At 32.0% G+C, this 22,991-nt stretch overlaps 1 protein-coding gene and 1 pseudogene across 1 annotated transcript; one reads left to right on the top strand and one right to left on the bottom strand.

Annotated features, from left to right (window-relative positions):
* Positions 1-11,878: 11,878 nt before the first annotated feature.
* Positions 11,879-12,400, top strand: LOC125859123 (uncharacterized). Its single transcript, XM_049538845.1, has 2 exons — positions 11,879-12,190; positions 12,302-12,400. The coding sequence occupies exons 1-2, from the start codon at positions 11,879-11,881 to the stop codon at positions 12,398-12,400; spliced, it is 411 nt and encodes a 136-aa protein (XP_049394802.1).
* Positions 12,401-12,499: 99 nt separating this feature from the next.
* On the bottom strand, positions 12,500-18,793 carry LOC125859124 (uncharacterized; annotated as a pseudogene).
* Positions 18,794-22,991: the final 4,198 nt, after the last annotated feature.

Below are 22,991 nucleotides of genomic sequence, written 5' to 3' on the forward strand. Positions count from 1 at the left end.
GGTAACTCTTCTATGGATTATCATAAGTAAGGTGATATACGTAAAACCACTGAAATACATTAACAACTCCAAGACAACATCACATAAGTCATCTAAAATAACCACGTCTTCCCAAATCATCCCACTCAACAAAGAGAACATCGCAGGATCGGTACACCTGATCCACCTCTAAGGATCTACCTACAAAGTGAAAACACATGTGGGCTTAGCTAGTGAATCATACTCACAACCATCATGAACACTTCGACCATTTACCTTACTCCAAACCAACACTTTAAAATGAAACCCTTTCTTATATACTTTAACAATCAAAAGTAATAAACTTTACGACTCAAACCAAGTGTAAATCCTTTCAAAGGTTCACTACTTGATACAATTGATAATTTCTCACCTTACAAATTTGTTCCTTAACAAAATATATCACCACGAATGTGGACTTACAATGAAAACTCTAAATTGTAACTCAACCGTATAACATAATTCCCTTATCTATCAACATTAGCTTATACATTTAAGATTTTTATGAAATCATGGATCTTCTCTTATTATTAATCGCATCTCCATCGATCTTACAATATCATTTGCTAAAATTCCATCGTACTCATTACTAAACTCAAAAACAAAACCAAAACACTTATCATCACATTCGAGCTAATGTCTGTACACCCCTCTCTCAAGTCATTTCCAATAGTTTTTAACCAAATCTGACGGACTTGTGACACTATTACCATAGCCACAACAAACGAATGAAATCATGCGTCTCTAAGCCCAATTATCTACCAATCTGAAGATATCTCTTTAGTCTTTGCAATCAAATAAAATAGTCTTGCTCTCGCCTCTCTCTAAAGGCTGTACTACATTCTACTATATTTTCCTTAATTATAACTCTAGCTCTTTAACATTCTATTCGAGTGGTGTCCTACCATCTCTTATAATTTTTCATACAACCACGTTACTCACCAAGTATTAGAAAACCACGATCTTGGATACTCGCAAGTCGTAATTACTATACAAAAATCACTTAACCAATAATTTTATTATATAGTTGCATCTCGTCACAATCCATCACGAACTCTTATTGTCATTATGCTCTGTCAGCCTTGACTATCATTACGAAGTCAACCTTTTTCATCAACACGATGCCTCAAACTCAGGTAAACTCATCAAATCCAAAGGACTAACCCTATTTTATACGCACCTTCTTGCTAAATACTTTAATTTCCTTTACCCAGGTATACTCAATGAGACTGTCTTTATCCATAAACTGGTCATTCCGGTATCAATCCATTCATTTATGGCTTGAGATAAATTCACCAGTCCTTATACCACCCTCCTTCTTCCTAACAAACAAGACAGGAGCACCCCACGGGAAAGCACTAGGACGGATGAAACCTTTATCATAAAGCTCTTGGTTTTGGGCCTTAAGATCTCTCAATTCTGCTGGAGCCATACGATACGGAGGGATGTAAATGGGGCAAGTGCCAATTTTCAAGTCAATGCAGAAATCTATATCTTTATCTGGAGGCATACCAGGTAAATCTGTAGGAAACACTTTCTTAAACTCAGACATCACAGGAACATACTCAAAAGAGAGAGACTAAACCTCAACATCCCAAACATGAGCTAAATAAGCCAAACAACCTTGCCCTACCTATTTCCTAGCCCGATTGGAGGATATGATCTTAGCTAGCTTAGGCTTGTACACCCCTTCCCACTCTAATCTTTCCCTATTGGAGATTTGTAGAGTTACCGACTTAGTATTATAATTAAGCCCGGTATAATAGGGGAACAACCAAGTCATGCCAAAGATTATATCAAGTCTGTCATATCGAGCATAACCAAATCAACCCAAATTTGAAAATCCATAATCACAACAGGACAATGCGATATACATGAGTGACTATGACTGACTCTTCAACTGGGTAGAAACATAGATGGGGGCATCAAGTATATCATAAACCATATCAAATATCAAGGCAATTAAACTGACACATACGAATAAGTAGAACCCGAATTAAACAAAATAATAGCCATTCGAGCACAGACAAGAGTAGCTCTTGTGACCACTGCATCACACCCTCAAACTCGGTCTTACCCGAAAAAACATAAAACTGAGCCCTGTCCTCTTACGGGAAACCTCCTTGACTGGCTGCACTACTCTTCTACCTACATTACCATTTCCCCGACCTCCACGGCCTCGCTGATTTCCCTCCTCATATGCCCAAGTTCTCCACAATTTTATCACACCTTATAACTTATATTCGATTGTTGAACACTGAATTAGATCACGGGGGTTAGTTCAGGTACGATTCGGGGTCCATAATTGTGAATAGGAGATAATAGGAGAGACAGGGCTGAGATTCTGTCTCGCCTTGTCCCGCTCTGGCATGAGAAATTCGGCACTGGCGGTCTTGCCGTGGCGGGGAAAATCCTGCTCCACTGGCCCTGACGGAAACAGAACCCCTGCTAACCTTTTCTGGGTTCCTCTTTTTTCTATATTTCCCCTAGATTTCCTAGCTATAACTAGGTATTTAAGAAAATCCCTTTAGCTAGGACTATCGTTGTCTACCCCCGGTCAACCCAACGAAGTACGCAATTTAAAATCTTTTACATTGTTTCAACACTACCACACACATATCGCAGGATATATCCAGACTCTCACACGATTATCAGTTGGTCGCAACGCACGTCCAGATTTCTCGCTTATGAACCACATCGTAATTTATCTAAACCCTTCCACATAATCTCGTGATGACTTTCTTTTCACAACAAGTTTCACGACACTCAAGTAGTTACAACTTGCAGATAAGTCCAAATTCTTTAATTAGTTCGTTCCATAGACTACCGTCACTGATCATTTATGCCTTATATGTCCCCTAAGACCAGATGCCAATTGGAACCTTCTCAGTTCCAATTAACTTGCTTGTGTCTTTTTGGCTAGGACTACGGCGTCTAGTTCACATCGTTGTGATACTAATTGGAATCGGGAGATACCAATTGGACTTAACTTATACCACAAGTGACAATAGTAGCTAGCGAACCCCACAAAACTGTTAATTTCAATCATTAAACTTGGTCGAACCCAATTCTTAACCGCCTCAATCTTTAACTGATGGTAACCCGACCTTAAATCAATCTTAGAGAAAATCGATGCACCTTGCAATTGGTTTAAAAGGTCATCTGTTTTATTTAAAAAGAGAAAACGACGGTGTTTTGAGAGTCGCCACTTAATTTTTAAAGAAAAAATAAGAAAATTGATTTTTCAAAAGATTAAAATAGTAAATCTAATAAAAATATTTAAAAGGGCTTTGGTGTTCAAATTTAGCATTTCGGGAAGAGTTTAAAAGCACCCGAAATGGCCGCTAACATGCGGTTATCTGGTAATTAACTATTTGGCAAATCGATTTGAAAATAAAAGCATACTTTGTTTAAAGAAATAACAACTTAAGACTTGAACTTGTATTTTTAAAGGGAAAGGGTGATGGAATAAAAATATTAGTTAAGTACTAGATATTTTAAAGCCAAATAAAATACTTGTTTGATTTTAAAGATATGGTTGTTTCGTCTTTTGGGGAATTGAGTTACGGAAAAACCTTAGAATTAACTAGCAAATAAACAATTAGACAAATATGAAAACAAATAAAATAAAGAGGGAGAGATGGTTCAGGCCCAGGTCTGGTTTTCTGTTCGCCCGAACCAACACTTGGGCCTGATTTCTGCTTTTTGGGACATTTGCCCCAATACTTGGTACATGTCCTAGACTAACACGATAATGATAAAGATAAATGGGCTTTTGGCCCAATAGTTACAAAAATACAAAAGTCGAAAATTTAAGGCTCTTTTAGCCCATTTTTGATGCGATATACAACGTATACGTCTCATGTATATTGTTGTATATCGTGCATATCCAGCCTCTTTTTTCCACTCCAAGACCTGTACGTCAACTTTAGGGAACCTATTCTTCGACTTTTGTGGCGGGCTGACTCAGATAAAATAGAATTGGGCCTCCATGGCCTAATACCAAAATGAAAAGGGAGCAAAAGGCAATCAAGTGTACTCATTCGAGCAATACATACAATAAACAACAAAAAATAAGTATTAACAAGTGACTAATTAAGGATAAGGTGATATACACTCAATTATCAATTAGCTTAAATAAAAAGATCTCGAGCTTTTTTCAACGGAAAAGATGGCAAGCAAAAATCTTCACACATCAAGAATTGAAAAAGAACTATGACCCCAAAATATGCATCTCAAGGATAATAGACCATAGGCTATATCAACCTTAAATAAATAAATTAGAAATAAAACAAGCTCACCATATGGACAAATCGGTAGCTATCAAAATAGATATAGAAACCATATAATACTATGATAAACACGAAAGCATGATGAAAAATGAGGAAGAATGCGAGACACACGGACAATCATACACTAATACTTTTATGCTCATAATCTATTGGAATTTTTTAAAGAAAGCATGAGGCTCACATGTATCACAAATAGGCACGAAGATGACAATTTTTACTTAACATATTAATTAAAAGAAACAAACATATCATCAAACCAGTACCTATTTAAAATTATTACCAACTGAACTCACATATACAATAATCAATTCACATGACAAATAGGAATACTATGATAAAGAAGAAAGCAATTTAAGCTAACATATATTCAGAAAAATTGATTTAAAGAACTTAAACACGCAAGGGAACTATGAATATTTTTAGGTTAATAACAAGATATGAGAACAGGGAGGTTCTCTTCCATTTTCGAATTGAAACAAAATCGGTAGTCATCATTCATGGCTCCAGAGAGTATCAACCAAACAACGGAAGAGAGACAACATGTCACTAACCACTTAATGTAGCATACTAGGAGCAAAACAAACACAAAGGCTATCCAAAACGAACGAACTGAGAATCCAACCAAGTTTACATAATTACTAATCCAGTTTCACACATTTAATCAAGACAATGAAACGAGTAATACGATGATCAGCGAAAAGTCCAAACAACGAAGCAAACAGATGGGAAAGCTCATATTCAAACAAAATGAACTCGCTGCCAAGAGTATTGAAGTCGAAAGTAAAGAAGTAAACACAAAAATTTGACGAAAACCCAAACAGAAGACATGTTCAACCCATAATGATTAAAATCAAAATAAAACGTAGATAAGAGAAGAGGTATTACCTTTTTTGAGGCAGCGAAACTGAGATAGCACGAGCAAAGGAGCAACAACTTCTACCACAAAGCTCGGACACGAATCAATGAACAAGAAATCTTGGTAGAATCTTGAAATCAAATAAACGATGGCAAGCGAAAAAGGAGAACGACACTCAGACCGAAACTAGTTGCCTCCCATTTCTTCTTAAATGTATTTCTAGATATTTTTATAGTCATCTTTTGCTTAAGCTATTGTATTTCGGTTAAGAAAAATGCCAACCCTTTTTCCAACTTTTCCCATTTTTCTTCCAATCTTAACAATGAAAAAGAGGAGAATATATATAGGCAAAAATAGGGTTCGAATTTGGGGGGAAACGGATAGAATCTTGAATGAATTTGAAATTCGAAATGCAAAACTAACTTTTGGATAAAGTTACAAGTTGTCTTTGTACTAATTTCTAACGGAAAAGAGAGAAGAGTCGTCCGATTCGGAACAAGGACACTTGAGGTGCGGAGATGAAGACACCTGGATTCGAGTACGAGCTAGAGAAGAGGACGACTCACGATTCAAATTTTTTGCTGGAGCTGGACGCGATTTTCATTTGGAAACTGCCGTGTTTCTAGGTTCTTGTGCGTGAAGAAAAAGCAGAGGTGAGGGTCGGCTGGTGCATTGTTGTTGCTGTTATTTTGGGCTGCTGGGTAATTTTGAGAAGGAAAAGGAGAAGTGCGCTGGAATATTGCTGTAACATTGAGAAATTTGGATACTTGTTCTGAATGGTGACCCTATTCAACTATCGGTAGTCTATACACATCCTCTATTGCTAGTGATGGTGTTATCACTGTTGTTGCTCTAGTTCGAACGATAGAGTGAAGGAGGAAATATACCAATTTGTATCACCCAAATACTAATTGGATTCAAGTCATAACACGAAGGAGTAGAAAGAAGTGAGTTTTTCCTAAAGTCCTATAGCCTCTCAAAGAAAAGTACGGACGTTTTCGTACCGTTCCGCAAGACTCTACTAGACTCGTTTTGGTACAATGAGATCAACGAACTTAGGGCTCTGATATCAACTTTGTCATGACCCAGACCGTCGTGATTGACACCCACACTAACCCTCCGGTGGGAGAACCATTACTACAACCCAAATCTAACAACTTAACCAAATACTATATATTTAAAGATACGAAAGCAGGTTTAAATGGCAATAAAAATGGAGTTTCCATAAACTCCAAAGGTTTAAATAATTAACTAACCCAGCTAATGCGGAAATTCAACCCCTAGAACCTGAAAGCCATTGTACCAAAACTTTACTAACGACAAGTCTAAAAACAAGGGGTACAACCCTGAAACTAAACAAAACCTTAAACAAATAGTCTGAGTCCGAAAAAAGTAGACTTAAACAAGAAAGATCCATGGCAGCCTGAAAGAACTGGCTCACCCTTAAATTCGGTGACGCTCAATAGTTACCTAGTTGAAGTTTATCAATAGCCGCATGAAGATGTCATGTATTCAACAAAGAACAAGCAAGTGCAGTATCAGTACACAAATACCGTGTACTGGTAGGATCACACGACTATCCCAATAAGTGAAATACATGCATTTAACCACAATATTAAAAAACAAGCATATACCAAACATATACAATATTACTTATCTTTTCAGGATCAATGTTACATTCCACGTTCTCAATAATACACATTGGTTATTATTTTAGAGAAACAAATAGTCTTTCAAACTCAATCACCATTAGATATGAACGTAATCATCACAAATAGATACACAACATACTTCAATGGTCCTCTCACGGAATACAATTCAATGGTTCTCTTACGGAACCCAAACTCAAACTGTTAGTGTACCAGTTCGTGGTATCCGATCCAATGTTTATGTCGAAACGTGGTAACCGATCCCATATTTATGTCGGAATGTGGTAACCGATCCCATATTTATGCCGAACGTGGCAACCGATCCAAGTTAGTGTGTCAGAACGTAATACCCGATCCATTCAACAAATCACAATCACAATCACAATGTATATACTCACAATTATTCAACAAAAGATGATTCATGGTATACACTTATTCAATTATCCTCATTTACGTTTAGGGTGATCAATAATGCAACATTCACATACATACATGCATTATAATGAGCAATTACAAACATATATCACACCAACATGAAATCACAACCATCATCTACCTCGAATCCAAGCTTAAATCCCTTAAGACACTTGAATCTTCCCTTTCCGGATACTTTCCACTTGTTCTAGGTCTACAAACAACAATTTATACGCAATGATCAATAATCAAAGGTCTAATAACGGATTGTAACAAACTCAATAACCCTAGACCAAACCTATGATCCCCACACCTAGATTAAGCCTTTTTCTACCATAATTTCCAAATCAACCCCCCCTCAACGATAATTACCCAAGAAACTAAGTTCTATGGATCGAAACACGAATTCGGGGAGTGAAAACCTTACCTTTAGCCTAAAGAATGGTGAAAAACGCTCAATAACTCGTCTGGGGTCGTCTCCTTGCTCTCAAAGTTGAAAAGTGTAGAATAAAACATTTTTGGGGTTTTATATCCGACTTAAGTCGCGTCTGTCCCGCTATAGTGGGACCCATCCCACTACAGCGGCATGCATAGAGACAAAATGTTGGAATTTGAATTCCAATCCCCTTATCTTACAACACACCTTCATCCCATGATACTCAGAACATACCCGTTCACGCTAAGATCAGTTTTGGGAGTTCTACCCGCCCGAATTCGATTCCATAAAGTCATACGGGTGCTATCTACTCATGTGATCAAAATCATAATTAGATCAACCAATTGTTACTAGATTTTTCTAGACTCGCCTGACTCCGATTTCGTCCAAATCTAGACTAGGCTAGGAAATTCCAAGTTACTATTCAAAAGATTTCTGGCCCCCAGTTCTTTCTCCATTGACTTTTCCCTAACGACAGAATCAAGTCATTACAAAATATTAATAATTAATCCAAATAAAGAGAAAGAGAAATCCAATTAATTTACGTTTTGGGATAATTAGGTACATTTACTTAAGTGTCTGTTCAAACCAATACACCTAAACCCCTAACGAAATAGTCACCGTTCAATAATTAACCAATCACTTCTAAAATTATACTACTCTGTCTGTTCACTTTTAGTTGTCACGATTACTTTTTTAGAGTCAAATGATAAGAACTATGAATAACATTTTACGGTGTATTTTTTCATCATATTGATATGCAAAAAATAGCAATTTATAGTACTTTTCATATAGTTTTTGAATATCTAATATTTTTATTTAAAATATCAAGTTAATGTAATTTAATTCAACTTTGAAAATTAGTCAAATTGATTTTCGAAAAGCGCAACATAACAACTAAAAATGAATATATATATACGAAAAGTATATCTATACTATATATAATAAAAAATACTTATACACTATTTATAAACACTCAATGCTACATACACTATGTATATAAAGTATATATTTAGCGAATATCATACATACAACTTATAACATGTATATAAAGTGAATAATTGATTTATCATATTCATATAAAAAGTGTATAATCCACGAGGTAGTGGTAAGGTCTGCGTACACTCTACCCTCCCTAGACCCCACCTAGTGGGATTACACTGGGTATGTTGTTGTTGTTGTTGTATATAAAAAGTGTATAATCCTTTTCTCACTATTTCTCTCTTTAATATCTTATTTTTTAAAAGTTTGATAGATAAAGTTCCAATTCTTCTTTAAGAAAAAAATGAAGTCTTTTGGTGAACAAGATGAAATTATGCCTAATTGATCCATGTGATCAAAATTAGAGGTCTCAAAATATTGCAATGAAATCTGACATTTTGTCAAAAGATAGTGAAATTGAAGAAGATGGCCCCTTTTTAAATAAGAAGATATTTGAGGAATATAAACAAGAAAGTGAAGTTCAATCCATTAATTGTTCAAGCAAGTGAAATAACATAACTCTTACTGCGCTAACTTTGAAGTGATCGATAAAGTTATTGTCATGTGATAAAAAGTCAAAGGTACAAGCTTTTGAAACAATCACTTGTAAAAATGCAAGATAAACTGCATATAATAGACCCTTGTGGTTCGATTCTTCTTCGAACCTCACGTATACCAGAAACTTTAGTGCAACAAATTATCTTTTAGCCCGTTCATTATTAAATTAATTTATCTCTTTTACATATACTCATCTTCTCAGCATTCCAAATATAATTTGAGGTATTGCCATATGGATCATCCACCTAGCTAGATTTATAATAGGTAAAAATTATACAAAGCACAAAGTATAATAATCAAATTACTTCCTATCCCTACTCTTTCAAAAATTACAACATTCCCTTTATTTTATTGTCTAGCGGATATTTTAATATGCGGGCGGATACTTTAATTTAGAAGCTGTAATTATCAGTTCAATGCATTAAAAAGGGTTTTTATCAGTTTAGTGCGTTAAATAAGGGATATAAAACAGAAATAAAAATTGACTACCACAATTCACGCATATGTTTCTTTCATCTACAAATCAGTCATTCATAAAACGATTACTAAACTAAAATTTTAAATTTCAAATTTTGAATTTCTCTCTTCCTGTTTTGCAAAAAGCTTTGGAAGGTTGATTCAAAAAATTTGCAGCGCATTTTTTGGTGAAGATTTGTAATGAATATTTCGATCTTGTTAAGGCATTCAGGAATATGGGAAGTGATGTTAGATACGAGCGATACAGAAGTGATGGCATAGTGTTTGGGGAAAATATTTTGTTCGTTAATCTTAATTCAGTAATTGTAGCAGAATTGAATGTTGATGAATCAATAAAAATATGGGAGATCAGATATGTCGTAGAAGGTAATTCATCTCTATTGTGTATTCAAATTGATATGGGGGTGAAATTGTACATAGAAGTGAAGAAACATGAGGTAGGATTCGATATGTATACACTATGCATTGATACATCGGATAAAAGTGATGAAGAGATACAAAATTTTAATGTAACAACAGGTGCAATTGTGTGTGTTGAAGGTGGAAAAAAGGACACAAAAGCTCTAAGCATTGTTGAATCGAAAATTTGTGATTCCTATTACATACTAGGAATGGAGGTGGAAAATTATATATCAGATACAAATATTTTTAATGTGGAAGTGAAGCAATTGTACAAGGATAAGACAACTCTAATGGCTGTAATGGTAAAATACAAAATAAAGCATCGCTTCAATTTTAGAGTTAAAAGATCTAATAGTAAAAGGTATGTGATACTTCAATCTTATAACATTCTTCATTTTTTATATTTTATTTGCTATTATGTTGATCATGATACACAAGTAACATGTGTTACGTGCAATTGTAGGTGTTAGGTATCATGTTCATTTTGAGTTACTTCTGATTGTTAATGTATTAATTAAAAAGGATAAGTGAGCGTATTGTGTTCAGTGGATACAATAAAGAATCATGTGCATTTTGAGTTACCTCTGTTTATTAAAGTATCAATTAAGAAGGATAAGTGAAATCATGTTAATAAGTGGATTTTGAATTTGTTATCTGATTTGTATATCAACAATATAAATTGAGTCATTATCAAACTGTGTGATATATTATTATGTGTGAACATTACTATTTAAATAAAAGTATTTGTAATAATGTATGTTGTACTGTTATTTTATTTTTAATATTATGAATTGATACATTAAACCTGATCAAATAACAAATATATATGGTATAATTGCAGCTACGTATTAGTATGTTATTCTGATGATTGTTGTTGGAATTTGAAGGCGTGTATTAGGAAAAATATGGACATATTCAAAGTGAGATACCTCAATAGTGAACATACCTGTCCATTGAGGAATGGGGTATTAAGTAAGGTACAGGCTACTGTTGGGTTTGTTAGTGGTGTGACAACTCTAAAGTTAGTGAATCATAAAAGAAAACATACTCCAAACGATATAATTGATGATGTTAGGTCACTATATGAAGTTGAAACTTCTGACCAACAAGCATGATGTGCTAAAGAACGTGCATAGGAGATGATAAAGGGTAAACCTGCAGATGGATATAAATAGATGCCAAAATACATATATATGTTGGAAACTGTGTATCCAAATTCATATATACGGATGCACAAGTCGGAAAAAATGAGTTTATGTATCTCTTCATATCATTAAGGCCAATGATGAGAGGGTTTGAGTTCTGTAGGTCTGTTGTTGTTGATGGTGCTTCACATCTTAGCAGAGCTAATCGAGTGACATTTGTATCGGCAAGTACACTCGATGGGACAGATATGTCATGTTGTTTATTAATTTAATTTTTTTATGATAGTAATATAACATCCTGCAATAATTATGTATAAAGAATCATAATGTTGTGTGTTTCAATATTAAGGTTATATATTGCCGTTAGCTTATGGAATTGTAGACACGGAAAATGACTGTTCATGGACATGATTCTTCCAACAGTTTAAAAATGTATTTGGTGATAAAGAATAAATGTGTGTTGTATCAGATAGAAATGAAAGCATAATGAAGAGTGTAAGTATTGTTTATCCAAATGTTCCTCATTTTGCATGCATATGGCACCTATGGAATAATGTGTGTACATACATTAGGAGAAGCAGATTCATACTAAGTGATTTTTTCTATTCAATGGCAAAGGCTTATCGGAAAGATGATTTTGAAAAAAATTAATGGCTAAAGTGGAAAAAGTAGATGGCAGAGTTATGAAGTATCTTCAAGATGTTGGGTGTGAAAGGTGGGCTAGATCTTATGCAACAATGAACATGGGGAGAATGATGACTTCGAACATAGCGGAATGTATCAATAGTTTCCTTATTGATGCACGGCAATTACCTATTATAGACTTTCTGGAAGAAGCTAGAATTCTATTTGGTACTTGGAATTGCAAAAATCGAGAAATAGCATCTTATACAAAGGAAACATTAAGGAGAAGAATTGAAGAAATATTGATTATAAACGCATCCAAATGTGCGAAAATGAAGGTACATATCTGTATTACAAGTATTATGTTTCTAGCTTTACTTCTCATTATATTGTTATGTATACCAAATCAAAATTCGTTTATTGTATCTCTAATTTTTAAATATTTGCAGGTTGTTGCATCTTCTGATTATATCTTTGTAGTGTATGAAGGTGGGATAAGATACATTGTTTGTCTTGAGAGGAAAACTTGTTCATGTGGTAGATTTTAACATGACGAGATACCTTGTGCGCACGCAATGACTGTTTTCAAGAAGAGGAATATTAAATATGTACACCCCTACTGCTTTGATTACTATAAACATGATGCATTAACAAACACATGCAGTTTCAATAGTATCAATGCCAGACAAAAGTGATTGAATAGCTTCAGAATGTGTTTTGGAAGAAGTCGTCTTGCCACCAAGATACAAAAAAATGCCTGGAAAGCCAAAAAAAAAAAGAGGAAGAAAAATCCAGATAAAACGATTATCACAAACACGAACTGTTGTGGACAATGTGAACATGAAGGTCACAATAGAAGAACATGTACTTTCTTCCCGAAAGATTCTCTATGCTTGCTTTTAGAAGTACTTTTATGCTTCATGTCTAATAGTTCTCAAATTTGATACTTTATTAAGTACTTTTATGTTACTATTGTATGATGCAATAAATGAAAAATGTTATGTTTTGAATTCTGGCTACATTTTTTGATTATTAATTTCTATTAAAGTTAGTTTGGTATACATTGTTGAGTGTCTGATACTTAATTGTTTGTAAATTTTGTATGGGATAGAATAATAGTATCAATAGATGTGATGTGTGCCAAAATTAAAAGAGACAACATGTAAAAAGGTATGATTTGAAGCAATTATATATCATATACATAATATCTTTTTCTAAATTTTGTATCTACTAATAATAGAGTATCGAAAGTTGTATTTTTTTTTATCAATATTATATATCATATACATACAATTTTGATAATTGTGGACGCAATTGTGTTATGTACATAATAATTTTCTGGAAATTTAATATCAGCTTTAAAAATGTTAGAGTAATTTTAGAATCAATTTTGTGTATTTGATACTTAATATCTTTGTAACGATGTGTGCCAAAGTTAAAAGAGACAACATGTAAAAAAAGTATCATTGAAGCAATGATATATCATATACATAATATCTTCTTCTAAATTTTGTATTTACTAATAATAGAGTATTGGAAGTTGTATTTTTTACCAATATTGTATATCATATACATATAATTTTGATATTTGTGGACGCAATTGTGTTTCATGTACATAATAATTTTCTGAAAATTTAATATCAGCTTAAAAAAAGTTAGAGTAATTTTGGTATCAATTTTGTGTATTTGATGCTTAATATCTTTGTAACTTTGACATGAAATAATAAAGTCGTATCAATTTGAGATGTTTTAAGCACCTAAGTATCATATACATAATATTATGTAAATGATAATGACTTAGTATCATCTGTTGTGATTTGTACCAATCTTATAAAATATAATATGTACCATGTTGTGTGAAGAATAAAATTTTTTTATTTGTGAAAACAATTTTGTATCGTAGTAGAAGTGGTAGTGATATATATAATACTTATAATATACAAAAATTAATAAGGTATTAAAATGTATTGAAAACGAATTTTAAAGCGACATAAAAATTATGGACATAAGAACTCTTCAAATTTAGAAGTATAAATTACTTAGAAATATAATGATGACCTGGGGAGGAATACTCCAAAACACTTAATGTATCTTCAAAACAATAAAACTTCATATCTTGACTGTAAGTCAGTAAATAAACTATTATTTTACATTAATCAGTTCATCATCTGTTAATGGAATGAAGACACCCTTTAGCCTTGTAGGATCATCATTCTCGCTAACGTATCCCCTTTTGGCCTTGTCGGTACCATATTTCCATAACAGCGTTGTATATCTTGAGCGAAGATAGTCACTTCGAAAAGAAATCGATGGGACCTTCATTTTGTCGCTCAGAAATTCAGTAAAAACAGCTACATACGTTCCGTAGTCACTACAAACAAAAAGAAGATACATTATAAATTGAATGAAATCTGTAAGTAAAGTTGGGTGGATACAATACTGACAGGCTATCGCTCTCTTGTTGTGTAATGTCTTGAGCAAATTCCACCACAAACGGATGACGTGGACCCAATAATTCACCAATTTTGTTGTTGTTATATGCATTCATTGCTGCCCAATCAATTCTGTCGATTTTATTAAAGAATTTACTATCCTGAAGGTAGTTATGAAGGATGATAGACAACTGTTTTATCTCATCAGATTGAACTTTCTTCCTTGATCCCAAAGATGAGTCATAAACTCGTATTAACCTTTCCCTTAAAACAACCACAGTCAACACCCAATTAAATTCTTCATCACAGTTGATTGAAATATATACCTCATCTACCAGATACCATGGTAAAGCAGTAGGGACAGAAAATTCATTAATGACATCTTTGATGGACCTTTCATATACAGATACAACATCAGCTCAAGCAATATGTTCCTGTGTACTAAGAGTATCAACTGTAGGACTGCAATAATACCTTTTGTACGCATTAATGATATAGGACTTGAACAAACAGTTGTAGATAGTGTATATGTATTGATCCATGCTTCTTAGTTTTGACTTCTTGCGTAGATAGTAAAAAATTACATCTATATGCTGCAAAAATAAAGAAAAGAAGAACACAATACATAAAATAATAATATATGATAAAAAGTAGATGATACATATAACAATTGGCAAACACAAGTAGCAATCTGAATTTTTGAGTTACACATGTTAATTGTGTATCATATACATAATTGTATTATATATTGTACCTAATCAGTCCAACATTTATATGAATGTGACATAGTATAAAATTAGTTCTTGTCCAAAGGAAATGTGACAACAAAATCCATATAATCAAATCCAAATAGAGCAAATTTGCCTCTATATTTATCCCCTGATGGATTCCTATGAGAATGATTATAGCAACATAAGAATAATTTAATATAAAATCAAAGTACAAAAATACAATAATACGAAAACTTACTTATTCACATATGCTTTGATATAAAGATACATTAATAAAAAAAACTTACTTGTTTGCATGTGATTTGAGGAGTCCCTTCTGTATCCACTGGTTGCATTAAACTGATGAAACTTGATAGGTGATGCCACATCCTTCAAATGGAGTATATGGGCGAATGTCATCATCTATTTTCCCCTTGCCCTTATCGCTGGATCCAAAGGTATTCACATAAGGAGACTGCAAAATCTTTGAAGGCATTCTGTTACGTGAAGCTGGAGTCTTTGTATCAAGATTGTGTGCAGACTCCTTGACTGGAAGTTGGGTGGGTAGCTGGTTGTCAGATAGAAAATCATCACTGTCGGTTAGCTGTAGAGGAATGATTACACTTAGTGGTGCGACATTAATTGGCTCGTTTGGAAGTTTGTAGACAATTGCATCTATGACTGCTTCAGTGCTAGATGAAATAGAAGCCGATATGGTAGAATCCTATATGATATCAGAGAATTATAACAAAATATTACAATTTACATATGCAACTGTTGTCATTTTTCAGTAAACAATTTAGAACATGACCTATGTATCAACAATTACTGGATTTGAAGAATGTTTTTCGAAGTCTTGTTAAATTGTATCAACAACATCTTCATCACCACTTAATACTTTTGTGTGTAATTGGGGGGCTTCATGTACTGCATCCTCCTAATAAACAGAATATTACACAACATTTTAATTTTTTTTTAAAAAAATTGATTATAAAAATTCAAAAATTCTTTACTTACCACTTCTTTATTATGAACAATCTCTTCTACTGGAACATGACTATGGTATGTTGTGGGTATAACATCTGTTGAATCTTTCATAGCATGTTCCTTAATGGATGTCTCATCATTCTGTGTTTGTATATTAGTATATATGAAAATATATCATAAAGTACCTGTTAATGGTGATTCAAAAAAGAATATATAGTATCAACTGAGATTTTAGTGTATAATGTACAGCCAATGATAAACAAAAATGCAACGGTTGTTTCATTATATGAATTAAAATTACTGAAGTATTAATCTTATTAAATGATACATTGATTAACTAATGATTAAAAGACATTAAGTTATATAATTAAATTGACATATACATACCTTTGCAATATTTTCTTCGATAACATGTCGTTTTTCAACCTCCACAACAGATGTATCAACATCATGATCAACAGTTGCAAAATTCATTTGTATGGGTGAAATGATTTGTTGGAAGAATTGATCAAAAGTGGATTGTGGATCAACATTATCTTTGTATACTGAATCATCCACTATATGTGGCATAGAAATGCCACCATTGTCCTTCGTGATCCAAAAAATCAGTATAACACAAAACTGAAAAGGGAAGCTAAAAAATAAAAATACTACCTTATCACTTTTGTTATCTTTCGCGCCAACTGCTTTCATCAACTCAGAATGATTTTTATTAGTAACGCCTCAAAAGCTCCAATTTTTTTGTCAATCTAGATTCAAATTAAGCATATTAAGTGAAATTAACAATAAACATGAAAATGTTTAAATGACATGGTTATGTTTACTTACATAAGACTTCATGTGACCCTTCAGTTCCTCAAGTCCTGCATTGTCTGAAATTGTTCTTCAGAAAACTGTATTATGAAGAACACCAGATACATTATCGACTTGTGACGGATGTGAATCCGGAGTTTGAAATGGCTGATTCGGTTGCTCATCTGGTTGTGTGGCTTTGGGCACATTATTTTTTGTTGGATGTGCAACCTTTCTTCTCTTGGGGGGTGGGGTGGATCATGTGGTAGAAACTCGTGTGGATCTCCTTAACAGTTGCTCCAGAGGTTTTGATGAAAACTCTTCCAATCCAGGAACCTCGTCTGGTTGCACCTCCTCATGATTAACATCTGATGTGGCTAGTTGAGTTGGAGGTACATGACTGTTATTTGGTAAATCAAGTGATCTGATTTCCTCTTGAGTTGGCTAAACGCTAGAACAATCATTCTATAGAAACAAAAATTAAAACATCATGAGAACCAGTTAAATAATGTATCGCAAATAAAAAAATAAAGTGAAAATGATTGTTATGTACTAATTACCTCAGTAAAGATATTTTCCATAAACATCTCAAACTTAGGCTTGCACCCACAACTTTTCAATTGCATACCCATGGTATACCATTTCCTTCTTTAATAGCTATCTCGTTATGTATTATAGACGCACATTCATATACCCAGCTATTAAGTGCGTAAGAAAATCCATTCAAGCGATACATTTGTTTGTCAGGTTTGTACTCTTTCCTAAATGATGTCATTAACTTTGTGAAGGCAAGTTGTCCCCACGGAAACTATTGATAGCTGCCATCTTCTACCATTAAGAAATCTTCAATAGGAATTGGTGCATCACCAAGTTGCGAGAATACAAATGTATGAATGAAATATAATATAACCATCTGAAGGGCATCATTAGTGTTGTCCCAACCACCCATATCAAAACGATCTACCAGTCGTCCTTTGTTTACATTATTATTTGGACCAGAAAAGTATCTTTGAACCAGCCTACTAGTTTTTGAATTCGGATATGTAAAATCTTTAATATTTTTGTTACACTTTAGACCAGTAATAATAGCAAATTTCATGATACTAAATTGCAATACATTTCCTTTGGCATGACGAATATGAATTTCTTTGTCTAAATTGTCATGCTCAACCTCTAGAAGATATAAACACTTGGTAATTTGTCCTTGGTAGTGGCACTTGGGGATATTAAGGAATTGACCAAATATAGTATCCTTAAATAATTTCATACCTTCATCCTTTATTGACAACACTAAGTTTTCATTAAAATTTGAGTTGTAAGTAGGACCAAACTTTAGGGGTTGCTTTGGAATATGTTTAATTACATATTTCATATTCTGCAATTTCATAAACATAAATGATGTTGATCAATCAGTAAACCGATAAATGAGGCATATAGAACTAAAAGGGAAAGGCCAGATATTGATTCAAAATATTATGTTTCATATCATTTTATACTACATAATAACAATACATGACTGATAAATAAAATCATATAACTTCTGTATATACACTGACTTGTATTTAAATATGATACAAAATGTTAACTACCAGATCTATTATATTATGTTTACGTATCATTCATGTGAATATCTATGAATATTATACATTGTACAACAAACAACTTACATATCATACTGTGAATTGAACACCTATCTTAGATACAGTTCTCAACACAAAAATTTTGACAAAAAATAGTCTTTCATCTACAAATATAAAAGTTATACTCAATACCAACATTTGATAAAACAATCAGTGTTTCTGGGTAACAACTCTAGATTTCAATATATACAATAAAATTTTATTTTTCAACAATGTCTAAATTTAAAGCTAAAAGAAATGCATACCATGGGTAATGTTGATCGAGAAATGAGAGGGACAACCATTCTACCCCTTTTCTTTTGAGTTTTTGCATCTTTTGCTTTAGATGATGCCCCCACTTCCTTTTTCGATTTTCTCTTCGTAGAAGTTTGATTTGCCATTAATACCGGTGCGTGCAAACTTTTAGACCTTTGTTTTGCCCAGTTGGGGTCTTCTGAATCACAAATTTGATCATTGTTAGGTGTTATTATTTGGGAAATTCCAATATTAAAAGACGGATGATCCATATTGACAACTGATCCAAAATTGATTGAAACACAAAAATTGATTTTGAAAGAAAAATGAAGAAGATAATAATACCTATTTTGAACTTTGGATGGTTGAATATAAATAGAATCGTTTGAAAATTAAATTGCTTTGAATTCGGTAACTGATTTGATAGTGGGAAAAGATTAGAGGCGAGATTTTGGGGATGAGAAAGGTCGGTTTTGGGTTCTTTCAGAATAAAGTATCCGGAATAGAGGGTTTGAGAAAAAATAGGGATTTTTGAATTTTTATGAAAGAGTAGGAGTTAAACGAGAATATGTAAACATATGTAGTGTAGTTTAGTAATTTTGCCTTATGACAGTTTGATTGTAATTATTGTTGCTTTAGTTTGTAGTTCTATTATTTTATATTTAGAAATAAGAATATTTGAGGGAAAAGAAGACTTTGGGCTTGAATTGTGGAAATGAAAAGTAATGATTTGTGGAAGATCATTTTCTGGTTGGGGGATAATATGTAAAATAAATAAATTATGACTATGATAGTATGATTTGTATATTGAAAAAATGATATATGATTTAAATATTAAAATCTAATTAAATAGGGCTATTTTTTTTTTATAAAAAATGAAATTTAAGATAAATTTTAAAAATACAATTCATAGAAGTGAAAACAGTGTTTTGATGTTTTCAAATGTTGAATTTTGGATAGAGTGAACTTTTTTTTAAAATTTTGAATAAAAAATTCATAACCGAACGGATTATGCTCTCCTACTTGATGTTTAATATTTACTTTGACTTTTGACCTATTGTTTAATTTAAATTTACACTGAATAAAATAATAAAAATTTTAAAATCTTTCATTAAAAAATAAGGGGAAAAATGTCTGAAATATATCCGAACTATGATCGAAATTGTTGTAACAATATCGAATTTTGGAAAGGACCTTTTACCACTACACTATTTAATAGAGTATTTTAAAGGTATATATGCGTCCACGTGGACATCATAAATATTGCATCATTATAGATAGTAATGTGTCCACGTGGACACATATATACCTTTAAAATACACTATTAAATAGTGCATGGATAAAATGTCCTCCATAAAGTTTGGTATCGTCACACCAATTTCAGCTAAAATTAGAGTATTTTTCAGATCTTTTTCCGAAAAATAAGACATTATATCTATCCATCACCACAGAATTTGCGACCCCTTGATGGTAAGATTTTTCCTTAGATCCCCTTTTCTTTCATTTGGTTGAGGCAAATTTACCTAAACTACATCATCATGTATAATAAAAAAACCATAAACTACTAACTAATTAAAACATATTAAACTATGATATTTGTGAATATTTATAAGCAAAGAGATAAAAAGAATCATAATTTAATTAATTGAAGGTAGTATGTTTATTTGGATAGCAAGAAGGATCCTGGTTAAGGTATCAAAGAAGGAAGGACAAGTTCGACTAAAACAACAATTTATTAATAATTGAAGAATAAAAAAATACTGTTAACCTTTTACAAGGATCATCAAGTTGGTTTGATCTCCTAAATACGAGGTGATAAGTTCAAATCTTCTTAGTTACTTTTTTTATTGACTTTACCATTGAACTTGCCTAGTTTGATTTGCCTTTATGAGTCATTATATCAGAAAAAAAAAATTTCTCGTGTATCAACACAACAAAAATAATAATATTATAAGGCCTTAAATACCAACTACAAATCTTTCAAAATAATGCTACCACAAAAATCCATTTTCTATAGAAAAATGTGCCCTATTAATCAGATTTTTAAACAAGTAAATTAACCAAACTTTTAAGGATCGTTTGATATGAAGATGAGTTAAATAAAGTTATAGTATAAATTAAAATATTTCATATGATTAGTTATTTCATCATATTTATGAGATAATTTATTTATCATAATATTATAAATAGTAGATAAATAATTCCAAAATAAAGTATAATATATATTTTTACATTTTTTTCTCAAATTATTTTTCCTTTATCCCTCGTAAGTCTTATCAAACAATTACTTAGTTTATCAAAGCTACCATCACCTTTTAAAATAATGTTTTTTTTTTTGTGAAGTTTATAATGGTGGATGCTAATTGCTAGCCCCTTTTGTTTTGTTTTGTTTTGTTTTTCTTACAAAAAGAAAGATTCCCTTTTTCTATTTTGAAATGTATATTACATACTGCAAGTCCCACACAGCCACATGAAAATTTTTCTTAACAAATTTTTCCAGACAATAGTGCAGAAAATGTGGAAAATAGAATTCTTCGAGAGTATCAAACAATTCATTTGTAAATATATTTATTTTTATATAATAAAATAAAAGTATTTACTATTCAGATCGAAGATGTCCTTTATTATTATTATTATTATTATTACTACTACTACAAAGATAAACCTAAAATTAATGTACTAATTTAGTACTCTCTCCGTTTCATAACAACAAGTATTTTTTCAAAATTTTATTTTAAAAATAAATGGTGCTTTAGATTTTTCAAGAATGATTTGATGTTATTTATTTTAAAAATAATTCTTATTTTAATATACAAAATTGGGAAAATTACGTAGATAAGAAAACATATACTAGTTAATTAACTAACATGCTATAGTTTAAATTAATTACGACTCACATCTTAATTTTAGGGAAAACTACATAAATGAGCCATAAAATCTAAAATAATTACAAGTTCATACCCAAACCCAAAGTAATTCCACATTCTCTCATAAATAATTACAGCCCATTCCCTCCACATTAAGGCTAATAATTTTCGCCTTAATGATACTATAAGAGTTTATGTACATTGTTGTTTAGATATTATTTTAATTGTTTTTTCTAAAGAAAATTCTACCCCACCCACATAATCCTTCGCTTTCATTTTTTTTCTTGTTTTGAATATATATATATTTAAAGAAATACTTTTTTACTTGTTGCAAGACTTTTTTTAAAATAAAATTTTTATTTTTGTTATATTCGGACAAGTAGAAAAAAACATTTTTCTAAAAATATATGTATCCATCTAACACAATACGAGAAAAATATAAAAAAAAACAAAAAAAAATTATGAGTTGAGAGTTAGACGGGGTGGGGTAGATTTTATTTAATATCATTTTTCCAGGAAGGAGTGGGGGAGGGGTGCTGTCTGGATTTTTAAAAAATATTTTATAAAAGAATTTTAATAAATAAAAGGACGGGATGATTGTGGGGGGGGGGGGGGGGGGGGGGGGGGGGGGGGGGGGGGGGGGGGNGGAGGGGATGGTGGAGTGGGGTGAGAAAAATATTTTAAAAATAATTTTATTTTTAAAAAAATTGGATAGTAATACTTTAATCTTATTAATAATTTATTTGATTTTTGTTAATGTGAAAGATTTTATCTATGTGGAATGCCCTGTGGCAACGTTTTTACAAATAAAAGAGAGAGTGCATTACACATATCACTGTGTTTCTCAAACTAATAAGTGATAATTTATGTATGAAACCAACTCTCTCAATAATTTAGGTATGAAACTAAAAAATAAAGATATTTTAGATGTATTTTTGACACTTATCTCTTATTTAAAACTCATGAATATATTAATTCGATGACAACATAATAACGGTAAACGAAAAGTCATCTTTCATTATTTTTAAATAAAAGGGATGGGGTAGATGTAGGGTAATTGGTTGTAAAAGGATAATTATATAGATTCCATATGTCTGCACTTTATAATTTTGTCTAGAATTAAAGATACATCAAATCAAATGTATTAAAATATATTTAGTATTATAATTTTAAATATATCATATAAATAGTAAGAATTAAAGAGTTATAAGAAAAAGAAAAAAAAAATCATTTTGAAAAAAGTAAATATTGACGAAATTATCATATTGCTTCTTAACAGATTCACATAAACAAAAGGTCAAATCTTAAGTAGTTGTACATACATTAAAGTTTTGGCCTTAAAAATAAATAATACTTTATTAAGATTTTGCTTCTTAATAGGTAAATCAAATCAAATATGAATAAGTAAACATGAACGAAAGGCCAAATCTAAAGATGTGCGTGCATATATATTAAAGTTTTGGCTCGAAAAATAAAC

Source organism: Solanum stenotomum, chromosome 3 (assembly GCF_019186545.1).
Source record: "Solanum stenotomum isolate F172 chromosome 3, ASM1918654v1, whole genome shotgun sequence".
Taxonomy (NCBI): domain Eukaryota; kingdom Viridiplantae; phylum Streptophyta; class Magnoliopsida; order Solanales; family Solanaceae; genus Solanum; species Solanum stenotomum.